At 37.8% G+C, this 24,186-nt stretch overlaps 1 protein-coding gene across 15 annotated transcripts in view; it reads right to left on the reverse strand.

Moving 5' to 3' along the window:
- LOC135218482 (uncharacterized) overlaps nt 1-24,186 on the reverse strand; it is a 1,465,909-nt gene that overhangs the window by 533,318 nt on the left and 908,405 nt on the right. For 14 of the 15 annotated variants that reach the window (XM_064254810.1, XM_064254812.1, XM_064254817.1 and 11 more), the window contains one exon: nt 23,760-24,186. This exon is cut by the window's right edge and continues 1,127 nt beyond it. The exons of the other annotated variant lie outside the window; for it this stretch is intronic. In XM_064254810.1, the coding sequence (XP_064110880.1) occupies nt 23,760-23,862 (103 nt within the window). In that variant the 5' untranslated portion in view covers nt 23,863-24,186. The remainder of the gene's footprint in view (nt 1-23,759) is intronic. 15 annotated transcript variants of the gene reach the window in all.

Genomic DNA, 24,186 nt, shown 5'->3' on the forward strand with positions numbered 1-24,186 from the left:
TTATCTACCAATATTTCCATAGTTTGAGACATTATCTCTGTTAGAGAAGTCATAATTGCCAATATAACTGGCGAAATGGCAGCACCTGGCGGTGCCATTACTCCAGATATACAGTAACGAGAGAGAGAGAGAGAGAGAGAGAGAGAGAGAGAGAGAGAGAAAATGGGGGGAAGGGGGGAGGTTCATCCATGAGGTGACGATGATTCATTTAATGGAAAGAAATAGTTTTCCATTTTTTTAATAAAGGCGTTGTTAGTTAACCAATATTATAATAAGCTGTTCACTATTTTAAGCTTCAAACGCAACTCTAATTGATGTTATTTGCTTAGGTTGCATAAGAAACATAATTTCTCTTAACCTTAGCAGAGTTCTGGAACATCAATGAGTGGTAGCGAGTTTGCAATGTGGCTGGCCTACACCTATTTCGAGGCTGGGGATTACCCGATCTCGTACCGTCAATGGTTTGCAATGCAAGAGTGACGCTGCACTTACTGACTGAACATTTGATGCTACCACTGCATTCAACTTTTTTTTTCTCCTTTCTTTTTTTCAGGCGTCACAACATATTATTCAGTGCTTCCAGTATCCACCACAGCTGCGCCATCTCACTGCACTTGCAAGTATATTATGATTCTTCTAACATACTCATACTATGTAAAGCTTTAGGTCAGCGGCCAAACTCTGGCTCCAGGGGATTCATTTCATGACAATGATGGTATACTAATTTGACAGAAAAAAAAGTCTCATTGCTCTTGAGATGTTCGAATTTTCCTAGATATTCAAAAGTAAAACTTGGATCCTTACTGTGGTCACATCCTACCCCTGGTGGCCAAGATCTGTATTTGGGCAGTGGAGAAGGAGATTAGAATGCCACCAAGACGGTCTGTACTTGAATCTACACTACATAAGGAAATCGTCTTTGAAATATTGCCATAACCACCATCGTTTTACAATCTTGTAATTACGTTCCCTTTAGCCAAGGTTGTGTTGTGCCAGGTTTGTTTGAAATTTATCCACATAAAAAGGTAAAAAAATATAGGAAGTTTTAAATAGCTCTTTATACATACACATTTCCAGACACCAAACAAATTTTAATAAGAAAAGCTCCTCATTTGAGCTAACACCTAAGGTGAGCTATGTTTATTGATATGGGCTAAATGCTGAACGAAATATCTAATCTTTCAATACAAAATTACCAGAAATGGTCGTTTCCTTTTCACAACCCTTCTGGTAACTTTGTAAGTCATCGCCGAGAAGTATCAGGTTGGGTCAACTTCCAGTAGTTCTTATTTCGCTAAGGAGCTCCCATTACCGGCATTTAAGCCCGAGGCTCTCAAGAGAGTAGGTCCAACTCTCCTTGAAAGGCTTTACCGTTCGCTGTAAACCAGGCTTTCTGTTATTGTTATTCTTACTGATGCCTCGAAGGTTATAGAAGCTATTATTAAGCTATTGAAAGACCACGCACGATACCTTAGAAAACCGACAGTTACGACTGTTTGAATCTATGCCTCTCCTTAATACTTGAACTATTTCCTTGCTATTCTCTTCGCTCTGTATTCCGTGGAAGCCTTCTTTGGACATAAATGGCCTTTGGGATTTGTACCACGTAAATATTTGCTCAGTTTAAGTAATATAGATTTTTTTTTCTAAAATGTACATCGCGTTATTTTTCTACTACCCGCTCTACTCTTCGATGATTACCCTGAATGCATTAACTTTTGTCTTTACCAAACACGGCACACATTCTATCTCACTGGTAATGATTACTTCTGAAGATTCTCTTAAAACATATCTTATAGAATACTCCAATCTCTGCATTTGCTTTTCTCAGTAACCCCTTTGGAGTTAAATGTCACGCTAACTTCATTCTCAAAATGTCATGAAAAACCTTTCCTCCTCTACGCCTCCATCGAAGTTTAATTAAGTGGGACGTCGTCATCTGAAACCGACGGGAAGACGATTTTTCTTGTTTTATTCTGTTTATGAAACGTTCCATTTGAAACTCCCACTCTGATTGGTTGACAGGGACATACATTTGAAACAATACCACTGACTGGTTAACACGACGTATGCGCGTGGAACAAGGGAGTCAGGGACTCAACTAGTCTGAAAAGATGCTTACGACTGAAAAAGGTCTACTTGGCCGTGAAACACAACTCAAACGACGCGTTTGACAGTAGACGGTCGAACTTTGTAGCTCCAATTTTCATTACTGTTTTTTCCGGCTTCTCCTGTCTTAAACGTTCCCCACCGCAATGACTTGTAAAGAGCCAAATTAATGATAGACGAAATGAGTTCTCAAAAGAACAAATGAGCGCTAGAGGAACCTTACTACCAAATAACCAGTTGTGAAATATTAGATTGCAATATGACACAGAAATCACGTATTGCAATTAAGCAATGAAGGTAGTCCTTGGTTTTCTATGAACCACACTTAGTAAGGGAAACGAGACATTGTCAGAATTATAATGCTGTTCTCAGCCTATAAATGATTCTAATAAGAAACTTTCAGGATTCAATTTTAAGTTCAAGATTAACGGTTGCCCGTTGCACTGATGACAATCCATAAATGGAAAACTTACTGGAACTCTGAAAACAACATCACTTTGAATGACAGAGCTAGTGACATCGAATCTGCACTTACTGCTAATATATATATATATATATATATATATATATATATATATTAGTGTGTGTGTGAAATAAAGATTTTATATGCATACAATATATATATATATATATATATATATATATATATATATATATATATATATATATATATTGTGTGTGAAAATATAATTTGCACCTGGAATTCGTGTACATTTTCTTTAAAGAAACCTAAGTTTGTTAACGCTTGAAAATTTAGGAGTAAACTGATCAATTAATTAAAATGAAAATTAAACTAACAGAAAATTAGCGTTTTATATAATACAATACAGATGAAGTCGAAAATTTGAGATTATATACAAGCACACACAAATAAATATATATATATATATATATATATATATATATATATATATATATATATATATATATATATATATATATATATATGCCGCACATACTAATGTGCAACCACTTTGTAACTGAAATATACTTGAACATTTGTCTAAAAAAAAGCTCAATTCCAGTGATGAAAAGATATGCGTAAACGAATAAAGTAATAAAATTGGAAATAGAATCAATCGAAACATTGTACCGTGGGTATAAACTATTTCGCCCGCGATGAATGGCCTTCCCAGTCATTCGCCTGAACAATGGACAGTCTGAAGAAGAAAAAAACTTATTTTGCCGATTGCTTACCCCGTTTGTGAAAAAGATTTGCAAACCATCCGGCCATTATTCATTTCGAAAGTATATCGCACTAGAGATTTTTTTTTATTCGTTCATTCAGAACAAGAAATAGATACGTTTTGTTTATGTATCTGTTCCCTTTCATTCGGGAAATGAAAATTCTCGAATTCATCTGCCTTCCATTCAGACATTATAACAACTATAACACACTACAATACAATTTTTGCATAACTTAAGTCATTAATGGAAAGTTTTTTAATCAGTTAAAAATACGTTGAGTTCTTTGATAATTCATCTAGGTCAGGAAAAACCATTGGCAAATAGTTCTACTGTTTGTACACAAATTTCTTTTTAATAATATTACGAGATAATCCGTGGCCATTACGTCATCGTTCTCAGGCAAGCATAGCCGTTTTCTATCTCTATATTGCTCGCTATAACCCTTAGGGCGCAGTTACAATTCCAATACTACTGAATTATTTTGATACTATAAAACATTATGCTTCGCTTTCGTCATTTTATAAACAAATCGAGCAATTGCATTGATAAAATACGTTGCCCTGAAAACCAAACGAATTTCCTTGATACTTTTCGAAAGTGTGGAAAAGACATCCTTTCATTTCGGACAAATTATTCAAGTCCAAATTCAGCATCAATAGGAATGGGGGATGAGTTGTTGTGAAATGTAAATGGTCAAAAATGCTGGACAAGTAACTAGAGCAACTAACTATCTTAACAATCAGAGATTACCAGGGCAGCGGCGGGTTGGTTAGCTAGTGTATAATAACCTAAAGCCTCACTTCATATTACTGTATTTACCTTCCTTTATCCTCTTTGGATCTGAAAAACCCAAGTAAATATATCGTGTGTCGTATTGCACGAATGTATTTTAATCTCTCCTCTCAACATTTTTAACAGTCGCCATCTCTTTCTTAGGAGTCGTCGTCATTCTATCTTTTTTCTTAAACAACTTCAAGAAGTTTCTTTTCCCGTATTATTTTAATCCTTCCTCTGTTTGACTTCCATTTTATTCTTCCAGTTTTCCTCAGAGATGACGTTGATTTAGTCCTTTAATTAACCTCCTTTCACCTCTAGCAGCGGATAAAAACTTGCAAAAAGAAGGCAGAGGGGGAAATAGCTAATAACGAAGACAGGGAACAGTCAGAGGAAGAGAGCATTTTTTTTAATATAAAACCTGATGCCATCGAGTGGTAAAAAGAAAGATTTTAAAAATCTTATGATTTTGCGAGTAAAGGCGAGAAATATAAGAAATAAGTGATAAAGTAATACACACACTACACAGAATGAGGTTTGGATAAGAATACAGATATTGGAAAAGTAAATCCACAATAATATGTCTGATCTTGTTATTCAAAATACAAAGCAGAAGAGAGTTGACAAGGAGGACCGTGCAGGTCTTCGAAAGCTTTCTGCTTTGTATTTTAAATAACAAGATCGGATATATTATTGTGGATTTACTTTTCCATTTTATTTTATTAACTCATGTGATTATGAGGTTTCTTTCAATAGAGATATTATTCGTGGCGAAACCCAAAGAGTTCAATAATCTAATAATGAGGCCTTCTTTTAAGGTTAACAAGTGGTTTATGGTTAGAATCGGTCATTCTTAGTGAAATGCTCATTATATGAATACCGTAAAATCATCCCACACAATATATTTAACTGGAAAAGTATTATTACCTTAAAAACAACGCACCCTATGAATGTCTGCAAGATTGAAGTGTGTTTAAATGTTGCTAATAAAATAATAGATAATGGAAAGACAAGGAGGTTCGACACAGTGATCCACTGCAAGCAATTTATGTGTATTTGTAAAGAAGACAGAAAAATAGCACTTAATGCAACAAAATCGTGAATTTACAACTGACTATAAGGGTTATGACAGTGAACGGTCGCAAAAACGATAAAAAATTAAACTAAATTATGAAAAAATGCATATTCACCGCCTCCAGCAAGTTGCAGAAGAAACAAGCATAATTTATATGGTTGAAACAATATATCTGGAAAATGGACAATTTGCAGTTTTTTTATCCTTGGTTTAAACTTACTTTCAAAATTAATAGTTTTGTGAAAAAGTAACACAAAACAGCTGGTTTAAAATTACTTTAAAAATTAAGTTTTGTGAGAAAGTAACACAAAACAGCTGGTTAAAAATTACTTTAAAAATGTATAGTGGTGTGAGAAAGTAACACAAAAATGCTGGTTTAAAATTAAACTCAAACAGAAAGGTAAGACATGAAAATTTTCATCCTCCATGACAGTAATAAACATCAAATCCCGTGACAATTCGCTCTTCCCTCCGGCAAATCCCAAAAGAAAATCAGAGCCTATAAAGAGAAAAAGGCTTCCCATAAAAGGATAAGCCGCAGCATGGATCATAACATTAGCATGAATCCCACAGACAGTGATGGCGGAGAAAAGGTGAGGGAAGCAGCTCCAATCATAATGAGTCTCTTCTACGAAAGAAACCAACTAAGCCAACAGTAATTACCACCTGGTAATTAACTAATATTCGCATAATGAGTTTCGTTGTAAAAGTTGGCTTTCAGAAAATAAACATTCACGATTACGAATATCATCACTGTGGCATTTAAAACTATTTTTTTTTCAAACTGATGTAGTTATTAAATCCTAATTAGGAGCGTTGTACGAGGACGCGGTGTGTGTGTAGTGTGTATTTATTATATATATATATATATATATATATATATATATTATATATAATATATATATATATATATATATAATACATATACGTGTTTACTATAATATATATACATATATAATTAAATCTAGCTGCCGAAAGACACTGAGAATCCCATATAACGCATCGGGGTCAGTCAACTGTCGGATCCTTCGCAGGTATCTCAGAAACTTTAAAAAGAAAAACTAAATTTACTTGGTAATGCCATCATGACCCTTCCGATGAAGAAAGACCTAAGCCTCAAACTAAGTTGGATGACTTCCTTCACAATTTGCACTGTTTTTGTCATGAGACCTATTTGGCATAATAATATGAACACTTAAACTTAACTTTCCCCCCAACTTCATTCCATTACCACTTTACCTTTCGCTATAAAACGACCTATTTTAATTTCATCAGCGGCATGATTAACACTTTCAAGAGGGCGCCGTCACGCCGCGACAGCATAATTACTAATTAGCTGGGAAGTGGAAAAAGCTTGGAGGCCAAAATACCGGGAACTTTCCTACACTGCCAATATTTTGCGAAAGCTGGAGAGTAGAGTTTCTTGTGGTTAAAAGGAAATGACTTCTTGCGTTTAGTATGTCGGCCCAACATCTGAAATAGGGAGTTACATTTCATGTGGTTAAAAGGGAAATACAGCTTGCGTTTATATTAACCCAACATCTTGACATTGTTTTGAAATCTTTAGTATAAATTAGTGTTTGTCTGCAAACTACATAGATATCTGAGTGTATCTTACAAGAGGGGGTTCCTGCCAGTTATCATTATCAGTATTGTCATTCGTATCGGGTGATGAGAAGTGAAAGCAGATTATAAAAAAAAGCTAAGGGTGCGTCCACATTGCAGGAGAACATAGAACCATACCTCTGCAACTTATCGATTACATAACGCCTAACATGTCTAAAACGAGTTAAAGACCGTTGGTGGAAAACGAACCTTTGGCAAATTCTGGTTAATCGTGCGAAACGCTCGTTAGGATTACCAAGTTGGTAACTTTTTTTCGACTTTGTAATATATAGGCGATGGGTCGAAGAAATGAGTTTATGATGCGTTTTACTTCAGTGTAGAGATCCTTAGAGAGGTCACGAAAAAAAATCTGATGTTCCTTACACCGCTTTACTCATAAGCAATTATTACCATTCTTGTTCAACTTCACCGCCAATTAATTAACTTTCTAATTATACTTACTTTAATGCCTCTTATATTAGATCTTCATGGATTTAACAGAAACATACACACGGTTCCACGATTAGTTAACTTAAACGATTGTTCATACGCATTTCAAGGTCATAAAGCTACAAAATGAGCTAAATTCGAATAAAATAGATAAAGATATCTCTGTGATTACATTAAATTCGAACAAAAGTTTAATATTTCCCTGGAACATCAGTTCCAAATCAAAACCTCATGGGATCTCTTCTAAAATGACATATCAAGTAACGAGCGTAAATTCAGGTTTCCCACATTTTTTTTTTTTTTTTTTGAGAAATGGTGAAAAAACAGGTGACGTTGTCAGCGCGCTATTCAACTAACCCCACATTTGACAGTGACCTAAACGAATCTATCACCGTGAAAATTCCTTTGATGGCTACAGTATAATTCTACGGGATGTCAACGAACATTTCAAACTGAGTATATTTCAGACCACAGTACGTGTTTTGGCAAGGTGCAGTTAACTCTGTCATCGACAGTCACACAATAAGACATTGACAAATAAATATTTAGATTATCATCACCATCATCTTCTTAATAAAGCACTTAATTTTTATAGTATACGGTATACATAAAAATAATTGCACTAAGTTTGCTGTGGTAGTTTCCACAAAATACTAATACTGACTGAAACAGAAATGGACGGAATATAGTGAAAAATGGAAATAAATTACCATATTAAAAAAACGAAATACACCCAAAGTAACTGAATGATGAAATCGAAAAATCTAAGATTATTTTTCATGCTGCTATGGAGAAGCATTAAAGCCTCATTTTAACTTCCCAGCATCAAACTACTCACCGTAACGCCAGCCGTATAAACCAATAAATCAATATATGACAACTTCAGCGTAGTCAAGAGACCCTGTTTTACGAAATGTGCCTATTACTCCCCTGTGAAACGAGTAGCACAATGGAAATTAAAGTAACAATGGCAGTTTAGTTTCAAATGAAACCTCAGGAAACAGGCAAATGGGGCCTTCCAAAAATTCGGAATCACATCACTGGGGAAAAAAGGAACCACAACTTTGTTGACATAGAGATACAGCAATATTCTAATAACTGTAACAAAAATAAAAATCCTTAAAATTTAAATTCTGTAATTTACACAAGCGTCATCCTTCATGTATAGGACTCTTCCCTGGTATTTTTACATGTGGCATGTATGACAACGTGAGCAATTACTTGCCAGTAGAACACATCATTTGAGATAATATTACAAGAGATGAAACACAAAATGCCTCTAGTACCTATCTGAGAGCCATTAAAGCACCTCTTCTGCACTTAACCTTAAAACCGTAAAGAAAAGCAAGTATACAGCACCAACTTCTAGTTTACACATTCATATCAAATGAATTTGATACATTTTGTACTCGTGCCTACTGTGATGTATTAAATTAGGGCTAAGAGTATGTTAGACACGCAACTGTTTTCTATGTTGGCTGTATGGAATAAAATAGAACAGAATATAGAATTTAGGCCAAGGCCAAGCACTGTGAGCTATGAGGTCATTCAGCGCTGAAAGGGAAACTGACAGTAGAAGGCTTGAAACGTGTAACGGGAGTTGTAGTTTTAGATTTAGCTGGCTTTATGCTAGCATGGGCTCTTGCTCCTAGAGCAGCCCGTAAAAAACAGAGAAAAACCTCCCCTTGGGGGAAAGCGGCCCAGGAACTTTTTTTCGAAGAAACGGGAATTTCCCACTGGGTCATCCCCCAAAACTGTCTGCGCTGACTATGGATTTGATTTCCCTTAAATAGAAAACAAATTATGAAAACTGGAGAAAGAAAAATATATTACAAGAAGAATGTTAAATGCTATTTGCGGGAATATTTTCAATAATAAGCGCGTTGTCCATTTTAATGTTTCCCGACAAATTTAAATGTATGCGTGCACAGATTTTTCATGGAAAGAGCGAAAAGACAAGAAATGTAATGTTCTTTACTCAAGCCTACAGGACAGGCTGACAGAAAGTTACGAACCCGAAGCTTATGAGAACACAAATATGAATAAATAAACAAGGAATTACAGGAGTAATGACAAAGTTTGATTGTAGAGGGAATAAAAAGGTCGTCAAAGCAACCCCATGACTGCTGATTTTCACAGCGAAATGTGACACGAGATAAGTTCGTGAGTGTTGCGTTGTCAGCTGAGATTTAAAAGGGGTTCTATTCTCCTTAGGAAATTAGTGAAATTCTAAGTATTATATATTAAAATGATTGGGTCCAAATGATTACCTAATCACATAAGAAACACACAGTCGTCATAAAAGAGGTTGACAGCTCTAACATCTTATTTTAATTTTCACCGTAATATCTTAGGATAAAAAATAGTATTCATCACCACAGTGACCTACTACACACAATGACACCACATACCACAAGGTGACCACGAAAATGATTCAGCAGCAGCTGTATATAATGGAATGGATTATTGCCCGTTCTTACTTGACAAAAACCTAATTCATTTTCAAGGAAGACGTCCTTCGGGGGGAGGGAGCCAAAACGGTTTGGAGGAGGTCGCAGAAAGCGGGAAATAGTTTCTGTTTACTGTTTCTTCCCCTCCTTCCTCCTTCTTACCTCTCCTTGCCAAGGTTGCCAACTTGTTTAAGCTGATAATGCTTAGCAAGCAGCCATCATCCTCAGGTAAATGCTTGAGGGCCGTGGAGCGTGGGGTGAACGGAGGGGGGAGGGGTTGGGAACGAATAAGGTACAGTTAGCAGGAATCGCGGAGGGGCGGGGGGGGGGGAATAATGAAAAGGGAGAAACACGTATCAAATAACAAGTTTATTTGTTGCATGATTTTGGTCCCTTTTGGCTAAATCTTCTGGGGCGTGGTTTAATTTCTTGATCTTTAACGGTTTGTTTTGTTTCATTTCACTGATTTCTTGGCGAGAGATAGGTTCCTCGAGCTACATTTGGGTCAGAGGAAGATGCTTTATTGAGAGAGAGAGAGAGAGAGAGAGAGAGAGAGAGAGAGAGAGAGAGAGAGAGAAGAGACTAATATTACTGACAACAAAACTGTTGCCAATAAGAAAATCAATAAAAATGGATCATGCTAACTTATCTTTTATTTATTTTAGGTTTATTAGCCAATTGTTTGCTCTTGAAAACCCTCTCTTCTTTTAAATAAAATCAATAGAAACGGCAGATGGGGCATCTTTTCGTTCACCCCTAACATTACTTTAAATAACAAATTTATAAAAAGTTCCTAAATATTTTGTTCCAATAAACATTTAGCATTTTTTCACAATATATCCCAAATTTTATTTCCTGCGTAACAAAACCTACAACTACATATCTACTTCAGCCCAGTTTCCAGCTGGTTTCACACTGACAGAAAAAGACGCGTCCGCAAACGACCTTAACTCTTCCTTCTTTCCCAGCTTTTTTACCCATTTTTATATCATGGGGTGCGTCCGTTTCGGATGAGCCGTTTCCATCCATCCTTTTCTATCTTGCCACTTGCTGCCCTCCATCAATTTCCCTTCTTTTCAATGTAAATCTCCTCCTTCACACAGTCCAACTTCCATCTCTTTCTTGGTCCTCCCTCTCTTTCTCTTCCTTCCTTGCACCCATCCACTCCCATAGTAATAAGATCTCCAGCCTGCGTGGTTCCCCTCATCTCTTTTCCTCAACAGGTGTCCATACCATCTCAGCCTCCCCATCCTGCACATTTCTTTTGATACTTTCCACCACCTTAGTTGACCCCCTTATGTAGTCATTTCTTGATTCCTATTCCACATCCTTGTTACCCCAGGACAATTCCACCTAAGCAATTTCTCAATTTCTGCCAATAAATCCACCATTACTTCTTCTGCCTTTCTGCTTTTCTCATGCTTCGCTGTTTCCGTACCCAATTTTATCAGCCATTGCTGTTGTCTTACCACCGTCTTGTGAAATTTTTGTTCCCTTTTTTAAAACCTAAGCGGATCACTCTTTTGTCCAAAAAGAACTCCCGAGGGCCGCTCTACCACAGATTGTTCCCAGCCACCTTGCCTGTACCCGATTTTTGTTTTACTTTTCTTCATCTTCCATTACTTCCTCCAGCGTTAACAAAAAAGATCCCAAATACTTAAACTTTATCAACTTTCTCCTTATTTGCTCAAATCCACCAAGCTGAATAACTTTCCTCTATCATCCCCTCCCCTCAGTGGTGGTATATCATTATAATTATCTGTCTTGGATCTAACTTTATTTCTCATTTACCTCTGTCCTCCAGTACTTGTCCTCCATCTTTCCAAAATTTGTTCCACTTCCAGGGATCTTCCACTGCTCTCTGCAACCACAGAACAATATCATGCCCATATACAATATGTTACCATTTAAAGGGTTACTGTTCCCTTCCGCTTACCTTCCCTCTTTGAATTAAACATCCAATCACTAACTGTTAAAATAAGAATAAATGGGCTCAGAGCCGACCCCTGGTGTAAATCCTACATCTTCACCTCAAACCTTCCTTTTGTCTCCCCAATACAGCTTGCTCCTCACTTCTGGTAAATACATTTCCGGTACATCTCTTGTATCAATCGCACATACTTCTCTGGCAAGGCCCCCCAATCTTCTCCCTCAGAGCTCCCTCCATACCTCTTGGTCTCAGGGACTCCTGTCATAAGCCTTTTCAAGGTCAACATGAATACCACATATGTAGGTCCCTTTGTCTTTCCCCGAATTTCTTCCATTAATTTGCCGTCAGGACCAAAATATTACCCAATCCTTGTTGATTTCCGTTCCCTTGACTATAAAATGTCCCTTCCAATAATCCATTTGCTTCATTTACCTATTTGTTACTTCTTCTCCCTCAGTCTAGCATCTATTCATCCTTTCCCTAAAGATATCTTCAAAAGTTGTGGGAACAATACAATTTAAATTTAAATGCCCCTAATAATTACCCTCACTCATGGACATTCTCCATTTAATTTCCCCTTGTTAAAATTGGGAAATTTTTGGGACAATATACTCCCACCGGTTTCCCACTCATTTGGTGTATCATTTTCCCTGAGTTCAAGGATTTTCATTTATCATAATAGATTGTGTTAACAGGTAATTAATGCCAACTGTGACTTGATGTGGCCGTAATGCTTTCCATAGCCTCCACCGGGAGATCCATGTCTGGTCCGGTTGCCTTCCCACTATTCCTTGCAGTCTTCTTTCTTCAGTGGCATTTAGTTACCCTCCTTGCCTCTAGAAAACCCTCATTACCATGTCCAATTTGTTCACTTGCCCATCCTCCTCTTCTTTAGTCCTATTCAATTTTATTCTTCATTTAATTACAACTGTTATCCGAAATATTCTTTTCCATCTTCGTTCCACAATGTCTTCCTACCTTTCTTAATCACTAGAAGTTCCGCATACACCCCTTGATTCTTAATTTCGTTTGAATGTGTGTTATATATCTTTTTGGTCGCTCGTTATTTGCAGCCTTTTGATAGCTTCACTCATCTTCTTTAATCCTTCCTTTCTGTCCCCAGTGGTGTCGGACTCATTTCTATTACACATCATTCATACGATCTTTGCTTTAGCTTTTGGGCTAAGGCCTACCTTTTTGCCTTTTTCCCCCTTGTTTTGTTTTTTCTAACTCTGTACCCTATTTCCTGTTCTTCCACTGGGACTGTTGAACTGAACCTTCCCATTCTTTTCTTTTTTGCCCTCCCCCTTTCTTTATCTTTTACTACTTTTCAATCGTTCTTCATCCCACCACCAAACTATCCTTTTATCTTCCCATTAATTGAATTACCAGACTGTCCTCTTCCTAGCAAGGCTCCCTTTCCATGCCATTATCTTATTACTTGCTGCCATTTCCTGTGCCCACCATTCCTTGAATCAATCTTCAATTCCTCCCTATATCAAACTATCCTACCCCAAAACCCTCCTCTTAAACTAACCTCTTCTTTCTTATCCATCCCCTTCCCTCCCTTCTGTAATTCGTACCATTTAATTTTTCCCTTATCCCCCTTTAGGCTTTGTTTTTCTTTCCATTTCAAACACTTTCAAGTCCACATACCATCAGCAAGCCCTGTGTTGGGGGGGGTGGGGCTACATTGGTCGCCTTTGGAATAACTTTTGCAGTTCTTGGACCTCCACCAGAATTTATCTCCTTTTTAAATATCCAAGAAATAGTTCTCATCCTGGGAGAATCTTCCCCCCACTCCTATATGTTATTAGGGTTTCCCTTTTCTTCTCAAAAAATGTGTTTACTATTGCCATGTCCGAAGATGAGCGACAGCAAAGAGTCCACCTACCCACTCTTCCCCTTCTTCTGGGTTTCTCTCCCAACCCAAATTCCATGGCCCATGCACCCGCCCAATCGAAAAGACCTCATTTTCAACTTTCCGAACATGGCCATTATCAAAATCTGCCCCCAACCAACTATCACCCACCTCTCAATGCTCTTTCCAGTTCTTGCATTAATTCCATTCCCATGTCTCCTCCAGAAATTTCCCTTCTCTTCTTTCTTGTGCAACCAACTTTGTGGGATGCATGAATTCGCGCGTCCCACGAATTTAACATGATCATGTTCAATGGAAATTTGCAAATGTATGAAAACAAATCTAAAAAATAAATCGATAACCATCTATCTGGACCGAAATATTATGGCGTCAATCCCAACAAGTCAGTTTTATTTACCCACTAGGGCGGGTACTAATATTTGCAAACAAGTCAAAGGGGTCTTTAGAAACTGCTATTTTCCCACACCTGAAAACAACACGCAAAGTGAAGAATACCGCGAATGCACTTCAATCACGCACATTATGGTTGGCAGCAACCGCAAACCTATTCATTTTAATATCAATAAGATACTTATAAGTACATGTTAACAATCAGTCGGGGACACCATTAAAAATGTTAAATGATGTAAAAAAAATATTGAAAATACAAAAGTTGACAAAAGTTACGAGTAACAACCAGTTTATCTATCAACTAGAGTGGCTGTAGTCCACAAAAAAAGTCACTCCCAAGAATATACATAGAAGTACCGTAAATAAATATAAGAAAATGAATATCCAGCCTGACTATCTGTTTGCACTTAGCAATATGAGAGGAATTTTACGAGCCTGGGGAGCGAACAGGTGGGAACTTTCCAAATTAATCCCAGATATCCTCTCTCTTCTCTCGCTGTTGCTTACTAACCGAAAAATGACCTGTAAAAACATCTGGGTTCCCGAGCTATCTTAATCTTAATTAACTTTCCGAGATGAATACTAAATTGCAAGTTTCTTTCAAAATATTCTCACAAGCTCCCATCTTGTCCGTCTCAAGGGACACCTACCGGCAGGTCATTGTACCTAATCAGCGGTGGGGCTCCGTTGTAGTGATATTTTTCTAGCTCTCTTTGCAACCTTTAAGGCTATTCAATTAGTAATTTAATTGATAGTAACTGGTTTCAACTGCAGTTTTCATTCATATGTCTCATATGTCAGAAAACAAGAATGAAGCAAAAAAGCTCAGAATTTTACGATTAATCGTAATTGTCTTATTCTACTTGAAATCTTTTTGCATCTAGCAACATGATTGTTTGTTTGTTTTTGTTTGTTTGTATGGTGCTTTTACGTTGTATGGAACCAGTGGTTATTCAGCAAAGGGACCAACGGCTTTACGTGACTTACGAACCAAGTCGAGAGTGAACTTCTATCACCAGAAATACACATCTCTCACTCCTCAATGGAATGGCCGAGAATCGAACCCGCGACCACCGAGGTGGGACGCTAATACCATACCAACCACGCCGCTGAGGCGCTTTCTAGCAACATGAATCTTAGTTTAAATACGGCATAATAAATGTTTTCTGTAAGACGCTCGATGCCACTGTCCTCACACTGAGAATGAAATGTGTTAACGATACATTAACCACCCCAACTCCCACCACGTAATGGGCATGTCCCTCATCGAACAAAGTTCACTATTTTTCAGTGGAATTGTCTTCAAGGGCAGAGCATCCAGTAGCCATCCATGCGACTACCCTATATACTGGAATTATAATTCCATTTAAAAATATCTAAATTTTTACACCATTTCAAATAATGGAAATTATGGTGGTAGTTCTCCATAACTGATTATATCCAACTAGGAAACTATCCTTCCTCCATATTTTGAGATTTTGACCTACTCGGACCGATATATTACCAGTTACCGAACCGTATGTAACTTTGTAACGAGTGCTTATTTAATCATATTTCTTGAAAGATTACGGAAGTGGAATTTTGAAAGTGATGACTTGAGTGCGTTTCACTTACATAAAAAAAAAGTTCCATGGTTGCTTAAGCCTACCCTTTTTGTGCAAAGTCTTTAGTCCACTCCAAGGGCATCAGAAATATTTATATGCTTGCCTATGCTGACCTGTTTCCCGGTGGCACTCTTGTACATTTTGCAGCGCAAAGAGAAACAACTAGAGGACAGTTGTTTTAAAGACTTGTGACATCAGTGTTGGACATATTTCTCGAGGTCACTGCAAAGTTCAGACTAAAAATCCAAGAACTGTGTAGTCGATGTCCATTAATCTTTAACGAGAACAACAAAAGGTTGTTAATCCCTAGATTGCTGCTGCTACACTTGTCGATCACTTTCGCATCAAAGAACTCTTATCACAATCCATATAGGCAGATGGTAATGTCGATATGCAATAGAGCAAGAAATAGTTGATTTCATGCTAAAGAGATGATAATCACAAAATCTAGAGGGTGAATTTCCATCAGCACTTTAAATGCTGACAAAATTTAGTTTAGTTGGCACAAAAAATTCTGTCACATTTCATTAGCCACTGTCAAATTTGTGCTTAACAGAATGTTCCTAAGATGATAATGGGTTTATTTTGGCTCTAGTAACACAAAATATACCCTTGGTGAGGATGAAATCATTTCGCGTCCAATATAAACGCATGTGAATTCAGCAGTTGTATGTTTGTTAGAACTAAAATTGATTATCCTCCTCATTAGTAGTTTAATGGCTTGAGCAAAACTCTTACCGGCACCATTCCTTTTAGTTCATAAAAAATATTTCAAGCAGCATACCAAAGCAGTGAAAGTTTATTTCCTTTTAAACACTGGTAACATTGGTGAATTCGAATTGGAATATAGTGTTTGGGCCAAAGGCCAAGCGCTGGGACCTTTGAGGTCATTCAGTGCTTACTGGGACACTGACAGTAAAACGGTTTGGAAGGCGTACCAAGAGGAAAACCTCGCAGTTGCACTAAGAATCAATTATTAGAGAAGGTGCAAAGGCAGATCGAAGACAGGGAACATAACGGAGGTACAGTAAAATAAATGAAAGACGTTGCTCAAACCATTAAACTGATAATGAGGAGGATAATCAATTTTCGTTCTAACAAACATACAGTGATATTGGTGAAATGATCCGTCTCCTTCAGTATAATTATCTTCGATATAGATCAAGCCATAACAATACAAGAAGAATGAGCGTCGTCACTTTCATCCTTGATGGTACATGATAGTCATTTTTTACGGAATTGCGGGGTTCATGAGACTCCTGCGTCTGCCCCGATCATCGCTAGAGTATTGAGATTTCTTAGTCAATATTTATGTCACTGACCTTCGCTATCGTGAAACCGGTTCGCCATATCTATAAATCAATCTAGGTCCCTGTGAAGCAAATATTTGAACCGCATAGCCTCCGATATCGACATTGGGCAACGTTACCCAACAGCCTACCTGACACATGCACATCATTAAGGAATGCCTTTGAATTTCATGTCAACTGATCTATCTATATCGACGGGGGATGAATAAATAAGAAAAGAAGTTAGTCCACAAAAAAAAAAAATAAATAAATAAATAAATTTCTTTTATTTTTATTTTTTTGGCTTACAGTTACTAATTTTATTTTTTTTCATATGCAACTAAACGTATCATGTACAAGATTGCCTTAACAGTGTTTGATGGCTGAGTCTGTATAATGTTACCAAATCGGCTATAAGATTTGCATTCTATTGAATTTACAAATTGGTCCTTATCATAAATATGTCAAATATTTGTTCTTCGTGCAGTCATCTGAAGAGAAACCTAACTTGCCTATCACATTAATGTTTACAGTTGTACAATAAAATCTCTATCTGCTGTAGGTCTAAACTGACAGTTCTAGACGACGCAAGGCATATCAAAATACTTACACTGAACGACTTTTCATAACACAATAAGTTTACGGAAACCTGAGGCATTTCTTAGAGCAGTGCACACAATGAAAATATGACAACAGGTATTCTAAAGTTCTTTTGAAACTAATCCCTGTAGTGTTCTCCTGGGCTTCTTGACTGAATACCCATACTACTTAAATGTTTTTGTCAGGCATTTCCCCACTTTCTTCCTATCAACATCCTATTATCTATTGGAGTATAAGAAGCAAAATTATATTCACCTTCACGTTTTTTTTACAGTGGTCAAGTTAGATCTAAATTCTTATTTTTCATCTGGAAGTCTTTATAGCAGACCCTATATGTCCGTATAATCCAGCGCCGAAATCCTTTTCAACGATATAATAACATAGCTACACTCTATCCCCAATAGGTTTAAGGTGGATATGTCTTTAAATGAAGTAAACGTTCACCCACGAAGATAAGATAACATTTAATGAGTCCAAGTACGAGACATATTAGCTTTACTTTGATAAGTTAAGAGACAGGTAAAGGTAAGCATGGGTACACATGCAGACCATAGAACAGATTTTACTAATCAGCTGAAGTGTATAGTTGTCAGCAACTAAAGAAACATTGCTTTAGTTGTATGTGTTGAGAACAAAAGATGAATAATAGCCATGTAAACTGATAAAATGAATTTCCTAATACATGGTTAATCATCTAAGTAAGTTTGTAGACGCTGCGTCTTACACCTTTGCTACATTGGGGACCACGTGGATGACCGACCCAGCTAACCCCAATGATGGCAGCCTCTCCAGAGACCATCGCTGCCGCCTCATAGTCTACCTCCATTCACACATCGCAACCCAGGATCTTGGTTCTTCAGGGTAGAAACAATATGAATGAAGAATATCACCTCAACACGCTAAGCAGACACTGTCCTCGAATTCCTGCCGGATGATGTCTTTGAGCAAGTTGCAGGATGGCTCGCAGAACTTTAAACCTCTGTCACCTATGAATTGTTGAAGGACCAGCAAAAGTCATCCTTCAGAATGCCATCTGCCCTAAGAGCCAAGAAATTCCTCAACTACGCTGGGGTACCCATACGAGATGAGCGGCCATTGCACATCAACAAACAGTTGTGGTGGCTCATCAGCAAACCTGAGTTATCCCTAGACCTTGTGAGAGAGATGCTCCTCACAAGATTACCCCACCACAGAAGTTGGTTGACATTGTGTGCATGGCCCACAAGTTGGCGGAATCCACACAGCCACCAACAGCAGCACCACCACCAAGATGGTCCAATAATCAACTGACATGAAATCCAACAGTGACCCAGAGGGACCAGGTGCCCTCACCGACAAACGAAACTTCACCAAGCAATTCATCAAGGGAAAGACCAGACAGAAGACAGATGAACCACCAGAGGGGATGTGCTACTTCCATTGGAGATTCGGGAAAAAAGCCAGTAAGTGTGACATGCAAGAGGATCGCATCCGTGACCCAACGAACTAAACATCAGCAGTGTGCAGACTGGTTGCCTCATAAGAGAAACTGTGCCTGCCCACTGCTGTCTCTTCCAGATATGAGCGTAGAGGCCTCCATGTGTGGAGTATGCAGGTCATTTGTGCCAGCCAGTCTGAATGAATGACTCAAGCCTGCTCCACTTACCAACCTCCTCGTAATCAGCGCCAGCAAAACACTGCCCAAGATGTATTGGAGGCGGGATATGAACATACCATTCAATGGGAAAGACTACAGTTAGACCTTCATCACGGCAGATGTGACGATAGCACTGTTAGTGCAGATTTTCTAACAGCACACAACCTATTAGTGAACGTAGCATTAAAATTACCGACCCCAAAAACAGCCTCCGATATCACCTTGTCAACAGCCGCGCAGATGAACCGCCACCACATAACTGCAGCAGCAGAGATGACAAATATGTTCCATTGCCCATTGCAGCAGCTGCCCCAGTGCCAGAAATACAACAGCTTCTACAATACTAACGAGAGGTCTTCAAAGACGACCTGGAGCACGACTTAACAAAACCAGCAAAACAACATCCAGCCTCATATAGAAACTGAAGGGCCCCAAATCCATTCACACTTCAGATGTTTAGCCCCTGAGAACTCACCTACATTAAACAAGTGTTAAAGAAGATGGAGAATGCAGGCATATGACAAAAAGCCCCCAGCCCATGGGAATCCCCCTTCACATGGTACCAAACCTGATGGAACATGGTGCCCATACAGAGAATACTGGCAACTAAACATCAAAACGAAACCAGACAGATACTTGTTGTCAAACATAGCAGACATAACCAACCAGATGAATGGAGCAAAGATCTTCACCTAAATAGACCTGCTATAGGGATACTTTCAAGTTTCAATAGTAAAGGAAGATATAGAGAACATAGCGATCATCATCCCCTTTGGCACCTACACGTTCAACTACAGCTGTTTCTGCCTTCACAGCGCAGGGGTAACCTTCAAAAGACTGATAAATGAACTGCTTGGCAACCTCCCATTTTGCGCAGTCTACGTCGACAATACACTTATATTTAACCCCAACCTCAAGCAGCATCTTAAAGATGTCAAAAAAGTACTATAATTACACAAAGAAAATGGACTCATAGTAGGGGAAAACAAATGTGAATGGGGAAAGAAAACGGTGAAATTTCTGGGACATCCAGTAAGCCCAGAGGGCATTAAACCCCTATCAGAAAAATTAAAAGCAATCACTCACTTCCCAAAACTAACATGGATCTATTACCATAGATCCATGCCTAACATTGCTACAATTATAAGCCCGATATACCAATGCCTGCAAGGAAAATGGAAAAAGTTAAATTGGTCAGAAAATCAAGATAATGCACTTCTTTTAGCAAAACAAGCATTAACCACATTAATTTCTCCTCTATCCCTTAGGCCCTTCACGTTGACAACAGGCACAAGTAACATGATGATGAGTGCCGTACTAGAGCAGGACACAGATAATGGTTGGTTGTTGCCTGCTGGTGTTCTTCAGCAAAAAGCTAATGACAGCAGATACAGAAATACTCCACTGTAGGGTCCCAATTGGACCCCACACACCTTCATCGTATGGCCAGCTAATCTCCTCAAACTACAACTCTGCGCCCAAACGCGTGGACACAAGAAGCACAGCATACGTCATACATCTTTTGTACATATATCATCTTTTTTCTTATTGTCGTGTTAAATACAATGTCATCATTATACACATAACAATGTCAACATTTCAGCCATATGTACCTTAACTTCAGTCATATCTTGTGCATCAATTCATATGTATATTACCATCTGTCAACAAACACATATGAACGTGTGGGACCTCTGTTTTCGTGGCAGGCGCTACATTTCCGCACGCAAGAGCTACTGACCTGTCAAGTAAGTTTGTAGACGCTGTCTCTTACTTAGGCCTTCGCTACAAATGGAATAGAGATTGTTGAGAACTCAAATAAAAAACAATGCCTTCATTCAATTGCTCCAGTGCGTTGCTTCAGCATGATTTTGTCGCAAATTAGGTGGATGTTTTAATATCAGGAAATCAGGTATGAATACATCATGTCTAGAGAATTACTCTCGCAAATCAGTAGGTCATACTCATGTCAGTCATTAACTAAATGACACTTTCATTATAATTAAAGACCTTGGTTCTCATATTTTCTCTTTCTCTTGCTGGCAGAGCACAATTTTAGCAGGTACCGTTTTCTCATCATTTTCAACTTTTAACGTCTACACTACAAGGCCATCAAAATAAGGAGAGAAAATAGAAAATCGTTGGAATTAATTACAAACAAAAACCTCATCAATTAAGCTAAGCTTAAAGTATGGCGCAAGTGTTCCTCCATGTGCACAGCTATAATAGAAAATGGAGCAATAGTCTGAATTACAAGAAGCACAGCATACGTCATACAAAACAAAATCTCACACACACAAAACATAATCGGTATAAAGCCTCCTCTACGCTTATATAAGTTTTAATGATAGGTTAACATTTTACAGATAAATATAATTTCTGGAGATTAATGACTGCAATATTTTGCGACTGAAGCTCCAAATCTATCGATAAACAATATGTGGGACTCTAAATAGCTCTTTGATATCTACATTATCATTCTTAATTACAGGTAAATCACACATTATCGTAGGTTTTTTTTTTTTAAGCGACTCTCTTAATGACACCGAGATTTAGGATTTACGATTTGCGTGACTGTATATATGCAGTATATCACTACAGTCGCTGTATTTTCTCATTACAATGGTCCGTATTTGGAAGATCAACGACGTCATTAAAAGAGCGGACAAAATATAAATGACTTCCGCCAGTATCACAGTTACAAAGAAAACGCAATTAAAATAAAACCTGTGCTAATGGCGAGGATATACGTTCAAATAATCATGTCCAATGCCATTTGCTTAAAACTTTATAGTTCTGAGTATTACTGTTAAATATTTCTCCAGCAAAGTCAGTCTACCTTTGAGAGATACTGAATTTCGAAAGCTTAAAACGAATTAACCTGATAAAATGTCTTAACAATGTTGGTACGGTACGCAGACGATGCAATTTTTGTTGCATCTATCTGTGGCTAAGAGAAAGAATACAAATTTGCTATTATCTTTAAAACAGATTTGGAGTAGATCAGTAAGCAGTGTAAACAAGAACAAGTAATGTAGTGTAAGCAAAAACAAGCAAAGCAGTATAAACAAGAAGGGGTAAAGTCCTAACTCTAGTAAAACGTTGCACAGAGTAATGGTAAGGTCACATCGTTCAGATCTCTTGTCCTATCACCGTTTTTTTTTTTTTTTTTTTGTCTCACGAGGATCGACTTATATTTGGTTTTCTTCAAAACTCCTCGAAATACACAAATTTTCACAACAACAATTATTAGCATTTAGCCTAACAGTGGAAAATTTATCATCTGGCCAATTCCAATAAAGTTCATTTCCAAGAACTTCTGCTATCAAAAGTGAAGCGCACCACAAGTTTTGCTGACGTTTCATCGCTTTTATTCTAAATCTGTGAAAGTTGAGGCCAACAGGGTTACCGTTTTGGCTTTCCTAAGTGTAAGTAAGGCTTTATTGTTAATTTATTCAACTGTTGATTGCATATTCATAAACAATTTCCACCTGAATTTTTATAAACCTCTCTCCCCCAAGTTGTTTTCTTCTATTTCCCAAAATGGACATTTTATTTTTTGGAAGCTTGTTAGTGAGCTGCGGCCTATGATAATAAATCATTCAAAGTTGTTCCATGTCACAGGTCACTCGTTCGATCTTTTATTGATCCTTCGCCTCCTGAAGGCAGCACTTCGATTTCCGAATATTCCGTCCCTTATAAAACAATAGCAAATCATTCAAATCTACATTTATTTGAACTCTTAATAAAATACGAGTCGGCTCATCACTCAAAACATAAAGCCATAAATGCTTAGAAAACTATAGCAAAGGAGTCTATTTTCAACAGATCAAATTATAACCGATTCCTTCCTATTGTAGAAACTAAGAGAAGGCACAACTGCATCACATATTGTCTACTATTCCTTCAGAAATCACATTTGAAATAAGATCTACGGAACGTCCCCTTAAAGCTAGGTAAGGGCGGTGCCATCGTGACTGCCTTTGAGAATCCTGGGGCCCTGAAACGTAATTGGTATCGGAAATGAATATGCATGAAAGCACGGAGGAACCCACTAAATATGCAGTCAATATTGGATATTAACGCAAGCTAGATACATCTCTGATACTATCCCGAATATCGATGGAGCGCTAGTTGGTCGTCCTGGGTGAGGGGGTGGTGGGGACCTCTTCCTAAAACTGACATGACGTATGTTAAGAGGAAATCTTAAAATACTATGTCTGAGGAATAATATGTAAAACAAAATAATAATAATAATAATAATAATAATAATAATAATAATAATAATAATAATAATAATAATAATAATAATGAACAAAAACATAAAATTTAAAAAAATCATTAATGTATTTTTTTGCTACGACTTAGAAGCATATTTAAAGCATATAACTATAAAACCATAGAAATGTTGTACACGAAATTTCCAGCTTCATCTGGTTATGAACTTTGGGGAAGACGTATGTGTTCATTAATTCTAATAATACATAAATCAGTAACTGCGCAGATTTATTACCATGATTTATTGCTGTAAATGACAAATAAAAACATGGAAGAGGAAATCACCAATCTAGGGCGCTGATTTCCCAAAATGTTAACGCGGAAGCGCATCATTCATAAATGACATAAAATCAATAGCAAGCCTTGTAATAGTAACTTTTCCTTGAGCAAATAAAAAATCTCCACAAATGACAAAAGCAATAAACAACGACAGCAATCTAAGGGAAGGAGAAGCCAAATAACCTAATGGAGGAATAAATCAAAATAAGGGAACACTGACCTTCTTCTTCCGTTATCGTGTCAGAAATGCCGTCCGCGTTCATGGCGATACATCCGAGGCAGAGCCACGTCCATAGCGTCAACCACCTCCTGGGGTACCGCATGGCTAACAGAATTCATAAGTCTGTTCCTTCGAGGGCACTTCACGGTATAGGATTTATCCCAGCGACGCAAGCTTAGACTTTCTCCCAGTGACAGCTGCCGCGATCGGCGGGGCGCTGGGAGGCGGTGGAAGAAGTTTGGCAATCTCGTTGTCTTGGTCCAGTGAACAAGGTCATTGGCCAAATGAGCAAGGTCATTGGTTCTTCCTATGGCTCCATTGAGTCACTGGAATCGGGTGAACGACGGCCCATAAATCAGGTTCGGGTTGGTAGTCTTGATTCACGGCCGAGGAGTAGATTGGATCATTGGAATATTAGCTCCTCCTT

The sequence above is a fragment of the Macrobrachium nipponense genome, chromosome 9 (assembly GCF_015104395.2).
Source record: "Macrobrachium nipponense isolate FS-2020 chromosome 9, ASM1510439v2, whole genome shotgun sequence".
In the NCBI taxonomy this organism is placed as follows: Eukaryota; Metazoa; Arthropoda; class Malacostraca; order Decapoda; family Palaemonidae; genus Macrobrachium; species Macrobrachium nipponense.